Source organism: Ciona robusta, chromosome 14 (genome assembly GCF_009617815.1).
Source record: "Ciona robusta chromosome 14, ASM961781v2".
Lineage (NCBI taxonomy): Eukaryota > Metazoa > Chordata > Ascidiacea > Phlebobranchia > Cionidae > Ciona > Ciona robusta.
In genome coordinates this window covers 4,826,894-4,842,308 of record NC_143248.1, presented here as the reverse complement: position 1 = coordinate 4,842,308, position 15,415 = coordinate 4,826,894, and the positions used below count along the sequence as shown (strand labels likewise).

Here is a 15,415-nt window from a genome sequence, read left to right as displayed (position 1 = left end):
AAGTTTATGGATCAACATGTTTTATTTATCAATAAAATGTAGGTTTTTGTTAAAATATTATGAACAAAACTTGGAATTTTGCCAATACAAGCATGTAAATCTTAGTATTGTTTCTCAATGTGTATTTACTTTACAGGATTGCAATGTACGTTACCCCCTGATCCAATGAATGGTTTCAAGGTCTGTAGTGGCGGCCAATTCTTGGGAGCACGTTGTGAGTTTGGTTGCAATCCAGGATATTCATTGGTTGGAGCACAATCTGCAGATTGTTCAGAAACACAAGATCGGTCACTTTCTTTTGATAATCCACCACCAACTTGTGAACGTAAGTAGGAAAGTAGAAATTACTTAGAACTTAACATTGTAAAGCCGGTACTTTCAAAAATATGAGTGACAGTTTATTGGTTGCCTGCCTTGATTATTTTGCACAACACTCTTCCATTACCTCAATTTACTATAATGTAAAGCATTAAGTTTGTGCATTTCTTTTTATTCCAATGACCTTTATTTATAATTTTCCTACATAATTTGGTTGCACAACACTTAAAACACATTTTGTACACCTCAAATAACACTTGATGAAATTGGCAATGGAGAATATCGGTTCGATAACCCTGCTCCAGTTTGTCAATGTATGTATTACACAATCTTTCCCTTTTAGAATCTATTGTTAATATGGTATTTTCTTTAACATTTATTTTATCGTATTCAAACAGTAAAGACTTGTCAACCACCTTACGATTCATTGCAAAATGGACAAGTCAGTTGCACAAACAACAATGCAATCAACAGTCGCTGTTCATTCACTTGCAGCCCAGAATATGAGTTAGTAGGAGAAGCAATTTTGACTTGTGAGGATGATTCTGATGATGATCTTAACGGACAATGGAGTTCTGATGCACCATTTTGCAGAAGTAAGATTTATCTATTGCCGGTTTATCTTAAAAACTTTAGTGTTAAATATTTAAAAGCTCATTTTGTATGACTTTAATTCAGCAGTTGTTCTTAGGTTTTTAACTTTTAATTTCCACAGGAATACAGTGCAGTGATCCACAACCAGCACCTGCGAATGGAGCAATAAATTGCAGTGATGGAACTAACATTGGATCCCAATGCAGATACACCTGTGACCCAGATTTTGCTGTAGTCGGACCGCCAGTAACCACTTGCCGAAACATGGGCGATGGAGATTACCGGTTTGATAACCCTGCTCCAGTTTGTCAATGTATGTATTGTACAATATATTGTTAAGCGAATACAACAATAGTTTTTGTCATTTCCGTATTAATATCTTCCATTCCCATTGATCGTATATAAAACTTGAATTGCTCTAAAAAGTTAACATTTGTAACAAGTTTATCCTCCTGCAGTAAAGACCTGTCAACCAACTTACGAAACACTGGAAAACGGAAATGTTGATTGCACAAACGCCAATATAATTCACAGCCAGTGCACATTCAGCTGTGGCCCAGATTATGACCTAATTGGAGAAGCAGTTTTAACTTGTAATGATGATTCTGATGGTGATCCTAATGGACAATGGAGTTCTGATGCACCATCTTGCAGAAGTACGTTTTTATTTATTAAAAATTCTTTATTTTCTATGTCATTAGAGATGTGTGCATGTAGTGCCTGATTCTTGTTCGCATTATGCTTATTTAAGAAATTATTAACAATATCTAAGCTTGAATATCTATATCTCATAGGAAAACAATGTGGTCCCCCACCACCATCACCTGACAATGGACAAATGCAATGCAGTGATGGGATTAACCTTGGTTCCCAATGCACATATACGTGTAATCCAGATTATGCTGTAGTTGGAGATTCAGTCTCAACATGCACAGACATGGGCAATGGAAACTATCGGTTTGATAACCCTGCTCCAGTTTGTCAAAGTAAGTATTGCACAACATAGGCATTTGTGAATGTTATTAGGGTTATTTGCAGCTGGTTTTAATTTATTAATGTATGATACCAAAGTAAGTATTTTATAATCTGTTTTACAACCCACAGTAAAGACCTGTCAGCCACCTTATGATATTGTAACACCGAGCAACGGAAATGTCACTTGCACGAATTCCAATGTGATTCACAGCCAGTGCACATTCACTTGTAACAGAGGATTTGAATTAGTTGGAGAAGCAGTTTTAACTTGTAATGATGATTCTGATAGTGATCCTTACGGACAATGGAGTTCTGATGCACCAACTTGCACAAGTAAGTTTTAAATTGTTTTCTAGTAATAAGAAAATATGGGGTTTAAACTGCTTTTTAGTTTGTGGTTGACAGAAAAAGTTTTTAAAAGTTAAACTTCACAATGTTGTTATGTTGATGATTTGTAGATGTAGTTTTCCATTTACAATGTTTTATCTTTCACAGGAAGACAATGCAGTCCTCCACCACCACCACCTGCAAATGGAGCAATAAATTGCAGTCGTGGAAATAACATTGGATCCCAATGCACATACACTTGTGGGCCAGATTTTGCTGTAATTGGACCTTCAGTTACAACTTGCAGAGACATGGGGGATGGAAATTACCAATTCGATAACCCTGCTCCAGTTTGTCAATGTATGTATCTCCCACAAATATACGATTTTTTTTTTTGTAATTTTATACAATCTTTCACTCTATTGTTTTATAATAAAAAATGCATTACTTCATATTATATTTATATTGTTTTTTTCTGCAGTGATTACTTGTCAACCTCCTTTTAATACTTTGGCAAATGGAGGTGTTAATTGCACAGAATCCAATATAGTTAACAGCGAGTGCACATTTTATTGTGAGTCAGGATTTGAATTAGTTGGAGCAGAAGTTTTAACTTGTAATGATGATTCTAATGGTGATGCTAACGGCCAATGGAGTGATACAGAACCATTCTGTAGAAGTAAGTTTTTCATAAACCAATAAATAGTCCATAATTGGATTAGCAGTTCACCATCTTTTAATGATTTACAATTTAAAGCATTAGTATTTTATTATATTTATGTCTTCTGTTTTACTTCCACAGATACAGAAATAATTTTCCAAGGTATGTACGTTAAATTTACCATATTTTTTGAATTCTAACTGAATTCAATTAATGTTAGATGAACCATGTTTTGCTTTGGGCGGTGTTCCAAATGGAGAGTTTACTTGCTCTGATGGCAGCAATGCGAATTCAGTTTGCACATTGCAGTGTGATAGACCAGATGGATATTTTGTCTACCCACCCGGAAATAGACAACTGACTTGTCTACCAAATGGAACTTGGGATATACCAACACCTTGCTGTGGACGTAAGTTTAAAGTTTTACAAATTACAGGGTGTCATTTTTTCTAAAGTCACAACATGCTTGTCCTTGTGTCAGCATCACATACCTCACGTACACAGGTTACTTAGTAAATATAAAACGTTGTGGTGTTTTTTTGGGGGGTGTCGTATTCAGATCTCTCCGACCAAAGCATTTATTTTTTGCTGCAATTACATTAAAACACACAGAACCATCATTTTCTTCCTAGAACATTAATTTGTTTGTTGGTACATTTTATGTTGTTTTATTGCAGGACAATGTCTCATGCACTCTGTGTTTGATATCATCTTTATAATGGATTCTTCAACTTCTATTGGATTACAAAACTGGGTTTTAATGAAGTCATTCGTGACAGATATGATAAGGTATTTTGTATATAATAATAATAATACCATTTATTTGTCTTTTCATTTGCGGTAGCGAAAATTTAGAAAAATATTAAACAAAAAGACAAGATATAGAGATAAAACAACAGTTAAAACATGCTTACAGTTAAAAACATGTTTACATTTAATTGGAAGAAAATGAGCGAGGTTGCTGCACCTACCTATCCACGTTCTTACGTGTTTATGCTACTCTTGAGTTTTGTCATGTTCAAATAGAGACTTAAATGTCATTTTTTTTGCATTAGGTTTTACTTAATTATTATAATATTATACCGCAGTTATATAAAAGAATTTTACTATACTTAGGTTCTTGGAAACAACCTAATTTTTAGTTAAATTAAACCAGATAGGCTATTCATTCAACTTTACTGTGCTCAACAAAAATACTCGAACACTGGCACTTGCTATGGCTGTTTAGGTTTCTCTAATGTCTCAAAAGGATTTTAATAAATGTATCGCTTATGCAAAATACTTCAAACTTAATTTTCAGCGCCTTTGATGTTTCTGCTGATGGCACAAGGGTTGCAGTGTTCAGATACAACAGGGGAGTGGATAGACGCTCACAAATTCTATTTAACCGATTTATAAATGATAAGAGTGGTTTGATAACAGCGGTTGAAAATATTCCCTACAATGGATCGGGTAAATAATTAAACTTGCCGAACATTTTTCTACAATGCAATGTTTTAATCTTTATTATGTTGTGATAATCGACCAATTTTGAGTCCCGGGCCATTACTGGTAGGACCTTACCCATATAGAATACAATGTTGGGGTAATGAGCCAAATCTGGTACCATAGCATGGTTCGCTTTGTGACTCTTACCTATATATAATAGAATCTTGATTATAAAATACAGTTAACAAGGAAAATATTTCTCTACAGGCACTTGGATAGGCAGAGCACTTCAATATGCCCAGGATCATGTTTTAAGATACAGAAATGGCAACCGCTTAGTTCGTGATGTTATTATTACCATAACCGATGGGAGATCCTATGACAGCGTGATGCCTGTGTCTGATCAATTAAGAAGCCAAGGAGCCTTGGTAGATTTTATGTTTTCTTAGATTAAAAAAACAATTAAAGTAAAATTTGTTTTTTTCTAATTGTAACTTATCACGAAAATTATCTAAAACACACTCGTATGTCGTTAGATTTCATTTAAAACCTATGTATTACACAGACCTATGCCCTTGGTATAACACCAGGAAATGGACTTGGGCCAAGCTACAGCCTTCTTCTTGAGATAGCTGGGTCAATGGACAGGGTTGTGTTCAGTACCCCTGCATTACTTGGTATTTCTGATATATTTAAGCAGAAGTTGACAAACGACCTATGTGGACATCCATGTGGTAAGAGAGCGCCATTTTATTTCTGCTACAAGGTTGTTTAGCTGATGGTATCTTTACCACACTATTACATTTTACTTAAAATAATGTAGCCTTACATCATACTTCCTGAAGTTCTGACTTTAGAAATACACTCTTGAATTTTATATATTTTCCTTCCTACTTGTTATAAATATTTTTTTAGTATTAGTAATTTTTCATGAAGTTTAATACGTGGCAACTCGTAAGCGGGCACAATGTTTAAAAAACAGAACACCTATATAATAACTACTGCCGTTGCCCTGTCACACAAGGGTAAATAAAGTTACATTCAATTATTGCTTAACCAAACTTGCTAGTATAAGTTCTAAACCAACTCACAATCAACAGCTTCCCAATGCCTCCGACTTCTTCCACCTACTAATGGATTAATATCCTGTACAAATAGTAATGTGGAAGATAGTGTATGCTCATTCACTTGCAGACCTGGTTTTGTATTGTCTGGTGAACCACAAACAAGGTGTGTTGATGGTCCCAACTCAAGTAACGATGGAGTGTGGACTTCTCCTGCACCAATGTGTTTAGGTTTGTTTATTTATATAATGAATAAAATCATAATTTGTATTATGTTTTTTTTGTGTAGGTGTCATACCACTCACACAAGTAAAGCTGTTTTCAATTATACAATTACTATCAAACTGACCTTTAATTTTTTATTAAAAAAAGCAATTTTACTAATTTAATTCGAAGTTTTATGTATTTTCATTCAAATTGGTAAAGTAACCTTTTTACTTTTTCAGCACAATGTCGAAATTATGGAGTAATCGACTTAGTTGTTGTGTTGGATTCGTCTAGATCAATAGGACTTAAAAGTTGGACAGACATGAAGGCCTTTGTTCGTAGTTTGATCGGGTAAGTTTTGTTTGAATATTTTAGTTCAGAAATTATATGGTTGTCTAAGACTTGGGAGGTTGTTCAAGTTAGGATGACTGAAGTCTATTCCATTTAACTTAATAAGATTATATTAATATCCATTTTAAAAAAGCCACAAGACTTGTTGTTTAATATGTTTACCATTATAAAGTGTCAATGATATACGAAACGCTGTTATAATTTTGTGATTGGTTTATGGAGGTTACTATATATAATGGGCCTTTAGATTAGGCACACAAATTTTGTTGTTTTCATAAAAGTTAAGCTGCAACTCTGTTACTCATATAAGCATTGGGTGTATATTGACACCGAGCACGGCTTGCAAGATGTGTTTATTTACCTCTGGGCAGAAATAGGAGTTTATGAATTGATAATTTGTTTTCTTATTCTATTTAGGTCATTTGTGATCGGTCCAAATGCAATGAGAGTGTCTGCTTTCCGGTATAACAGACGTGTGGACACCGACACACAGATCTTACTTAATTCCTACTCTGATAATTCCTTCTTCGCTGCTTATGATGCTATTCCATATAATGGAGCAGGTTGGTTGACTGTTTAAATGGGATCATATTTTATAATATATCAAAACTAAAGAAAAGTGACAAATGTATCCAAGACAATTAATCAGTTCCATATGAGTGAGGGGTTTAGGGTAGTGTCTCATTACCACGAGTTTAAATCAAACAATAAAACTGAAGTTGCATTTCGAAAAATAAATGGTGAAAACTTTGATTAACTTTCTAGTGATGTTTCTGCAGATTAATCTTCATATCATCATTGCAATTATTCAAAGTTTTTTTTTCAAGTATGTGCAAAGTTGAGCTCTAATTAAATTAGACTAAAAAAATACTTGAAAAATCCGCCATACCATCCTAATTGCGAGCCAAACTCGTGGTTGTAACGAACTAAACCTAAATAAAACGTTTCATCTTACAGGAACCCGCACTGCCCTTGCTCTTCAACACGTACGAGATGTCATATTGACTCGCGCGAACGGAGAATGGCCTGCCGCAAGAAACGTTGTTTTGACAGTGACTGATGGTCGTTCAGTGTCGAGTATTGTTCCTATTTCTGAACAACTTAGAGCAAATGGTGTTTTAGTAAGTGATATTAGCTGTGGTATAAACTTATTGGGAGTTCTATACCTGCAGTTACAGTATAAGGCGTATGAACCCATCGCGTATGCTGTGAAATTGGAATGGTTTCTTGAAATTAATTAGAAAATGTTGTAATTTACTTCTCATGGTTGTGGTTCGCAAAGAAAAAGTGCAACGGCTGTGCATATGTTTTTTAAACAAGGTCATGTTTTTCCAAGATTTATATTCTTCGGGAGCTTTTTTTTATGCGGATGTTATAGCCATATCCAATATAAACAATAGCCCTGTAATGAACCGCCCGTCGGTAATGTTGTTTTATTATTTTTATCCATAGACGTATGCCCTTGGTGTACCACCTATAATCGGAAACGGAATGAACACAGTGAATCTACTCGCTTTGGCGGGTAGCCCATCTCGAAGATTCTTGGCAAATAACGGAAACTACGGAGGGCTGTATGAGCAGTTCGTCAACTCCTTGGTTCAAGAAACCTGTTCCCCTCCACTGCTCCCGATTGAATAATTCTTGAATTATTTAACCATATATTCAACCAATATATCTTCATTTCAATATCATGTTTCATCTGATTAAGTTCTCTTACATGAGAGACATTTTCAAACTGTTTATTTCTTCAGGTTCAGTTATAAGATTAATGTTAACAGCCCGCCTGTTTCTTACAGTTTCCCATTTCCGCATACTAGCAACTTAAACCTAAAATTCAATATTTTTTTAATAACAATTTATTTTAACTGAACGAATCACAAGGTAAATATCGGCGAAGCGAAATATGTACATGACTATTCACACGATTTAAAAGCATGTTACTGAACTGTGTCATAATGTCATCACCCACAAAGGTCTTCATCAAGTTTCCCAATAAACTTGTCAAACACACCATCGAAGTTGTTTATTGCAAGAAAGATATTGTTTGCTTCTCCAGCTATTGAGAGTAATTGGTCGCGATCTGCTCCCTTCTTATTCGGCGGAATTACTCCGATAGCGTAGGTCTGTTTGTAGAAGTTGGGAGTTAGCGGCAATAGTACTTAAAATGGTACAATGCAGATGAACATCGCCGTGGCATAGTAGTTGGAGCGCCTCTAGACCGGAGGATGGTGATTCGAGGCTCGATGCTGCCACTACTGTGGGCGTATGTTGTCTTGGGTGAGACAGAAAGGCGGCAAATAACCAAGTATTCCTTTATGGGTTCTCTAATTTGTTAGCCGTATAATGTTATAACGTTGCCCGTAGAACAAATATGTTACATTCATTAATACCGAATGAAACAACATTGCTTACCAAAGCTCCCCTTTGTCGTAAACTATCTGATATCGCTGTTACGTCATCTACAGATCGTCCATCCGTAACGGTGAGAACAACATCCACTGCTTCCGGTCTGTTACCCGCAACGTCAGCCAATATCGTGTCGTTTACGTACTGCAGTGCTTGTCCAGTCATAGTACCTATAGAAAAGTTGTATAAGAACATATCTTAGTAATGGGGTCTGTGATACAGATGTTCTACATATGTATTATTAACTTAAAGACGTATGTTTACGCCTATGAAGATAGGGAGAAACTAAACTTGTAGCAAGCATTACCTCTTCCATTGTGCACAATGGCGTCGTATGCTTGCAGCAAACCGGACTTATTTGTCGGGAAGTCGCTCAGTAGAATTTGAGAGTCGTTATACACCATGCTGTTGTAACGGAACACCGCAGCGCGCGTTGCGGTGAGCGAGATATCGAAAGAGCTGCATGAAAAATGATAATATAAGATTAAAATGCTTCGTTTGTTTAACAGTTTTAATACAAGGGATTAGAGATTCTGTTGTACCTTAAGATTTGTCGGATAAACATTTTCATCTCCGCCCAGTTTTTCTTTCCGAATGAAGAAGAAGAGTCAAGAACGACGACCAAATCCATAAAACCGAAAGTTGAACAACGCGCTGGAATAAAAAATAAATTTAGTAATAAGCTACAATGTTAACATTATCAGTTTCTTCACCTTTGCAAACTGGTGTGGGCGCAGTCCACGCTCCTAAACCGTTGTCATCTTTACACACTGATAGTCCTTCTCCTTGTAGGTTAAAGTTCACACTGTCGCAGGAGAAAGTACATCTGCTACCTTCCATGTTGTTATTGGTACATCTCATTCGCCCGTTCGCAGGGGTGACGTGTCGAGGATTACATTGTACATCTATAACATTTATGATTTAGCACATATATTCCAAATCTTGATAGTGTATTAAATAATTAACAGCGGTCTATAGGAGTCCCTAGGATACGGCTTTAAAATTCTTTGAATTTTCCTTGTTTACTACCAAATGGGACGAGAACACAGAACGAAAAAGTGTTTTTCCCACCTTTTCCCACTCCACTATATATTGAGTATTTACTGTATAAACATTGTTTTTACCACAAGGGCTGCCGCATAAGTCGTCACTCATAAGTTTCTCGAAATGATCCTTCGTGCCTTCAAAACTTGTTGTTATTTTAACTCGATCTGTAGAACCAGCAATCTTCAGAAGTTCTTCTTCTCTTGGTCCTTTTCCGTTCGGAGGAATCACACCAACGGCATAAGTCTGTTGGTTTTACAATACAAAAAATATGTAGATTGCATACGACTTACAAATAGCAAAAATAAACAAGGTTCATAAGCACCAATATTCTTCACTGAAGTAACTTTGGGAAAAAACGGTCTACGTTTGCTACCTTAGTGGCAAACCTAGACGTAGGACCACACCCATATTAAATAATCTGGTTTTGAATTTTAAATTTCAAGTAATATTTGCACCAAAAGGTAATTTTTTCATGAATGCGAATATTAGAAATAGCAAAGTCAAAATACCAGTGCGCCTTGCTTGCGTAGTTCTTCTGATACCACACTGACGTCATCTTTCGATCTACCATCGGTAATTGTAAGCACAACATCAATAACATCAGGACGGTCGCCGTTTCGGAGTTGTAAAATGAAGTCTTTAGCATGGTTAAGCGCGTTTCCAATCCAGGTTCCTATTATAAGACGAAATATGTTATTTTGCTATAGTCCACAAATACCGTTTCCTCTGGTTTTATAAACTAGCTATTTTAAATTGACAATTTGCTTTGCACCAATAGCTTAGGCCTATTCACTTTATAAATATAGTTTCCTGAGTATGTCTTATTTACAGTACCTCTTCCATTGTAGGGCATTTGGTCCAGCGCAGAAAGCAAGCCTTGTTTATCGCCAATATGGTCGTTCAGCAATATTTGGGATTGTCGGTCAGGTCTTCGGTTGTATCGGAAAATAGAAACTCTTGTACCAGTCTCAGTTATACTCAGCAAGCTGTTTAGATATAGCATATGTTTTAGAGATGGTACTCTGATATAACTGATTGTAAGCTATATCCTCTATAAGTGACATTTATAGTAGGGTGGGGGAAGACGGGACACATTTAGAATATAATATCCTAAGTCATGAGGATAAGGTTTTATAATTCTTTAAATGTTCTTTCTTAACTACCAAATAAGGCAAGAAAATGCAATAAAAAAGTGTCCCATCTTCCCCTTCTATTATATTACATACTTGATTACGTCACGAACAAAGTTTTTCATAACGTCCCAGTTATCAGAACCCACAGATGAAGACGAGTCGAGAATGAAAATCATGTCAATAACTGAGTGATTCAAGCAGGGTCCTGCAAATTGACAACGTTTAATAGGTACTACTATATTACAACCGCGCTGCAGCCATTTTAGTGTTTTGTTGTAGCTGAAAGAAGCGCCGTGTCTGGAGGTGTTGTAGTGTGAACTATTAAATATAAAAGAAAGATTAGCTTACAGCAGTCTAGTACATTTTTTGCCATTTCGGCTCACGTTGATTCAACACCAATTTTGCCTTTTTCTTTTCTGTGTTTTTTTTTGCTGAATCATGTTAAGTGGTCTAATTCCAAAGATTTGTTATCGTGATAAGTTTGTAAGTTGTTGTAAGCTACTACTAAATGAAGGTTTGGACTGTGTTCTTACTTGAACAACAAGGGCTGGCCCACGACCAACTGGAATTCGATAAACAAGTTGTTCTTGAGTGGCCAGAGGGATAAAGACTGTAACCGTTGAACTGATCACATTGAAAAGTACAGGTTGAGTCGTATGTGTTGCTGTCAGTACAAGACACTTGACCGTTGAGGATTTTGGACTGTTGAGGGCACTGGATTGCTGTAAAACGAAGGTAAGAGTAAATAGTAGTTGCTGGAACGATTTATTACCGCCTGATTTTAATATATTGTTATTTTTGTACTTTGTTTACACTATGCACATGTATCTTGCTGTTTTATTATGTCTAAACAACAAGTATTGTTTGTTAATGATACGAAGTACAAGCAAACGTACCTTGACAAATCGGTGCTGTGTCATTAAAACGAAGTGTGCCGTCAGCGGTTCGGCCACACACTGCAATAAGCGGTCCAATACTTCTGTATCCAATATTGCAACCGTATTCACACACTGAACCAAATTCGTTCTCGTTGGAGCAAATTTTGAAACCGTTTACTGGTGCTGGGGCAGCGGCAGGGCATTTAGTAGCTGTGTGAAAGTTATTAATTTTCGCTTCATACGAACTTCGCACACCAGTCAGATTTAGTGAATGGCAGATATTTAGGTTAAATAAGTTACTGCATTTGCCAAACAACGTATAAACACGCAATAGAATAGCAATATGCGCCGAATAGTACACGGTAAATCGTTTAACATTTAAAACTGCGCAAGACTGCTAATGCTTATGTATCTGGGTTTAATTTAATTTAGTTTTGACTTTTGCCTTACGTGTGCATGTTGGTGCATCGTTGTCGAATGTTCTCACACCGTTGATGTCTTCTACGCATGTAGTATAGCGGGCTCCAGAACGAATGTAGTTCTCATTACACGTGTATTCGCATTGTGAGTTTAGATTGATTCCGTCTGTACATGTTCGTGTACCGAAAGTAGGGGCGGCTGGTGCTTCAGGGCAGACTTTACCTGTAAAGAAATGTAAAATATTGATCCATTTTCGCTTTAGGATTATTTCATTTCATATGTTTAAAGCGGTGTCTTTTTTCTATGTGAGTTATAGCCTATTAGCCTGACCTACAATGTTTTGTTGTAAAGGTAGTTATATGCACATAAGAGACACGTATACACGTATCTGGATAGTATATGGACTTGAAACATAGTGAGGGTGGGGGAAGACTTTAAGCACATAATATCCAAATATCCTAATCGTGTTTTAAACAATTAACAACGGATTATTGTAGTCGTGAAGATACGGTTTTATATTTCTTTGAATATTTTTTGTTTACTACCAAATGGTATAAGAAAATGGAATGAAAGAGTGTCCCATCTTCGATCTTCCCCATCCTAATATATTCAGTATTTACTCACGTTCACAACGAGGGGCCTGATTTGTCCATGTGCCATCCACGGCACCATTTACTTCATTACAAACTGAATCAGTTGCGCCAACTAGTTCATAGCCTTGATCACAGGCAAAGAAACATATGCTGCCAACCAAGTTAGTCTTTGTACATGTCATATCGCCGTTTACGGGACTTTCTTGTACAGGATTACACGTTATTTCTGAAAGCACATAAAATATACGATAAACTGTCAACACTATGCGTATTTAGTTTCACTGGTAAAGTTGAATTGTATGGTTATATGTATATATATGCTATGTGTTTATAGGATTATTTCAAAAATACACGTGTTTATAGGATTATTTCAAAAACAAAGTCCGTTAGCCCAACATTTCAAAAAAGATATACGTTTATTTAAATACTACATTAGGATAAAATGTAACGATTACATGAGCCATCTATTTCGCCAACCTAATATATACTTACGTTGACATGTGGGCGCTACGGCGCTCCAAACTCCGTCGTCACCGTCTAAATCGTCATCACACGTCATATTTGCGGCACCCACCAAAGCGAATCCTTCCTTGCATCGAAAATTACATTTACTACCCACCACGTTACGGTCAGTACAAGATACGTAACCGTTCATAGGTTGCGAGGGATGCGGCTGACACGTGATAGCTGCAAAACAATACGAGAACGTAATTTTTTGAGTAAGAAGGTGTCAATTTTTTGATAGGTTTCATTTACAACCGAATTCTCCAACAGGGAACAGTCAAAAATAAGGTATACTTTAAGATTGTACACATTTTGTACACAACAAAGTCTCGTATCAGCTTTGCAATGAGCGTCGTCAGTAATACTGATTGGTCAAAGTGTTTTATAGTTCTCCTTGCAAGTGTAAATACTACCTACCACAAGGCTTTCCACAAATTTGTTGTCCAATTCTTGCAGCAAAATCCTGATTCAAGCCTGAGAAACCCGCATTAGCGACCAACAAGCGCTCACTGGAACCAGCTATAACATCGAGTTGTTCGTCGTCTAAACCTAATCCATTGGATGGCAGAATACCGAGGACGTATGTCTGGAATAAGTAGTAAGTGTGTTGTTTGTATGGTCTGTTTGTTCGGTTATGGAAGATGTTAGGTTTTATGCTATATAAGTTATGATTATATTTGTTACAATGTACTTTAGCGTGTATATTTAAAATGGTATTGCCCATGTAACTTAGCTAGAAGTTTCAGTATGTCAAGTTTACGGTATATTTTAGTATATGTTAGAACAGCAGAAATATTGACAAGTATGTATTTGACTTACTAGAGCACCCTGGTTACGTAACTGTAGGGATGGCTGGCTAACGTCGTCAAATGAACGGCCATCAGTTATGGTCAATATTACGTCTTTAACGTCGGGTCTGTTGCCATTTGCAGTGCTCAAAACAACATTCAGAACGTGTGATAACGCCTGTCCGGTTTTCGTGCCTGTTATAAAATTAATTGGTATATTTTTTAAAAATATATGAACTCAAATATAGTATATTTGCATCGAAACATCAAAAGGCTTGAGAAACTTTTTATCAAGCCAATCAGCACATATAAAAGGTTACTGTTTTGTTTAGTATGTACAGGTTAACTCTAGGTTAACTATTCGACCGTTTATGTATTTACTATTTATATCTGCTAAGCTTATTGTCGTACCACTTCCATCGTAGGGTATTGCGTTGTATTTTTTTAGCAAAGCTTGCTTGTCGTCGGGAAAATCAGATAACAAAATTTGTGAAGTGGTGTCTATTTCTTTGTTGTAGCGGAATACAGCAATCCTTGTAGCTGTAGATGAGACTTCAAATGTGCTGTAAAAATTGCAGTATTATCAATTTGACTTCTAAAGGGAAACATATATGAATAATACCATTATACATATATTCTTATATTATAACTGATATATATATATAATTACAATGTATAATTTACGGCATTTTTAGCAGTGAAATTTAAACATATGTAATTAAACGTAGATATACGTAAAGAACCGATACGTAAGATTAACGAACTTTTATCTTGTGCACCTGCAGAATCAAGTTTTACTAGCTTGTTGTAGCAACTAAACCGTGGTAACTGTAAAATTAGCTTTACATAAAAGTTGATTCTTACTTTATAATTTCACGAACAAAACTTTTCATAATTTCCCAATTTTGTTGGCCCACTGACGACGACGAATCAAGTACAATAACCAAATCCATAACCGCATATCTCGGGCAACCACCTGGAATAAAACTTGCTGTAATAAGTACTGTACCGTCCTTGTTCGTGGAGAATAAGTTTCGTACAAAGAAGTTGCCAAAAAGTTTATTATAGGCAGTAGCAAGCGGACTGCATGGCGTGTGTATAAAAGTGACAGACTTTCCGTTAAGTAAGAAAAAAAAAGATGTTCATATGGGTATATTTTTTGTAATTGTTTGTACGTTCATATTTCTGCCAGTGGTTACAGTTTTTTGCCATTTTAATCACTCACGTGCACAGCAAGGCCGCCCTTCGTCCCATTCTCTATTGTTTAGGCAAGTGCTCGTAGTCAGAGTAAGTGGGAACAGTTTATAACCATCGACTTCGTTGCATGTGAACGAACACACAGAACCAACCATGTTTCCTTCACTGCATGCGACGTTTCCGTTTGTAATGTTACCCATCTTCAAGCAGTATTCACCTATAAAGTTGCATAGTTGTTACTTTAACTTCTTAGATATTGTAATTCGAAGTTTATATTACCTGAAGTCCCGCATATAAGAATATATGCCATGTTGAAAAGGAATAGCCATTTCATTTTGATACGGTGGCGAAAGAAACTAGCAGCAATCTAGCCCAGTACCTCACAAGAAACTATTCTGCTCAGCTGTAATAAGTATGAAGAATTAAAATACGCTGTGTCGGTTTGGCTTTCTTACCCAATGCGGCCTTTCTATGTTTAATCTTTCCCCTTACTTTGCACTTATCACTGCGTAGAAAGTATCTGA

General features: G+C 36.2%; 2 protein-coding genes across 3 annotated transcripts in view; one reads left to right on the top strand and one right to left on the bottom strand.

The window, feature by feature from the left end:
• Positions 1-7,938, top strand: part of LOC149725253 (complement receptor type 1-like) — a 21,231-nt gene extending 13,293 nt beyond the window's left edge. The window contains exons 33-51 of the mRNA XM_089892411.1: positions 137-325; positions 717-914; positions 1,034-1,225; positions 1,371-1,568; positions 1,707-1,898; positions 2,017-2,220; positions 2,383-2,574; positions 2,696-2,893; positions 3,017-3,037; positions 3,096-3,284; positions 3,553-3,664; positions 4,176-4,327; positions 4,571-4,731; positions 4,869-5,037; positions 5,404-5,598; positions 5,814-5,925; positions 6,343-6,488; positions 6,883-7,046; positions 7,378-7,938. Coding sequence (XP_089748537.1) covers positions 137-325; positions 717-914; positions 1,034-1,225; positions 1,371-1,568; positions 1,707-1,898; positions 2,017-2,220; positions 2,383-2,574; positions 2,696-2,893; positions 3,017-3,037; positions 3,096-3,284; positions 3,553-3,664; positions 4,176-4,327; positions 4,571-4,731; positions 4,869-5,037; positions 5,404-5,598; positions 5,814-5,925; positions 6,343-6,488; positions 6,883-7,046; positions 7,378-7,563 — 3,170 coding nt within the window. The 3' untranslated portion in view covers positions 7,564-7,938. The remainder of the gene's footprint in view (positions 1-136; positions 326-716; positions 915-1,033; positions 1,226-1,370; positions 1,569-1,706; positions 1,899-2,016; positions 2,221-2,382; positions 2,575-2,695; positions 2,894-3,016; positions 3,038-3,095; positions 3,285-3,552; positions 3,665-4,175; positions 4,328-4,570; positions 4,732-4,868; positions 5,038-5,403; positions 5,599-5,813; positions 5,926-6,342; positions 6,489-6,882; positions 7,047-7,377) is intronic.
• Positions 4-15,415, bottom strand: LOC149725252 (von Willebrand factor A domain-containing protein 2-like). Of its 2 annotated transcripts, XM_089892326.1 has the most exons (20): positions 15,171-15,414; positions 14,920-15,108; positions 14,559-14,670; positions 14,106-14,257; positions 13,726-13,889; positions 13,324-13,492; positions 12,895-13,089; positions 12,434-12,628; positions 11,840-12,031; positions 11,408-11,599; positions 11,045-11,233; positions 10,605-10,716; positions 10,213-10,364; positions 9,888-10,051; positions 9,456-9,621; positions 9,045-9,236; positions 8,874-8,985; positions 8,639-8,790; positions 8,338-8,501; positions 4-8,048 (listed from the first exon to the last, which is right to left on the bottom strand). In XM_089892326.1, the coding sequence occupies exons 1-20, from the start codon at positions 15,223-15,225 to the stop codon at positions 7,887-7,889; spliced, it is 3,180 nt and encodes a 1,059-aa protein (XP_089748452.1). In that variant the 5' UTR covers positions 15,226-15,414; the 3' UTR covers positions 4-7,886. The 2 variants fall into 2 exon arrangements, with proteins under 2 accessions (XP_089748452.1, XP_089748454.1); XM_089892328.1 differs by lacking the exon at positions 12,434-12,628 and having other exon boundaries at positions 15,171-15,415.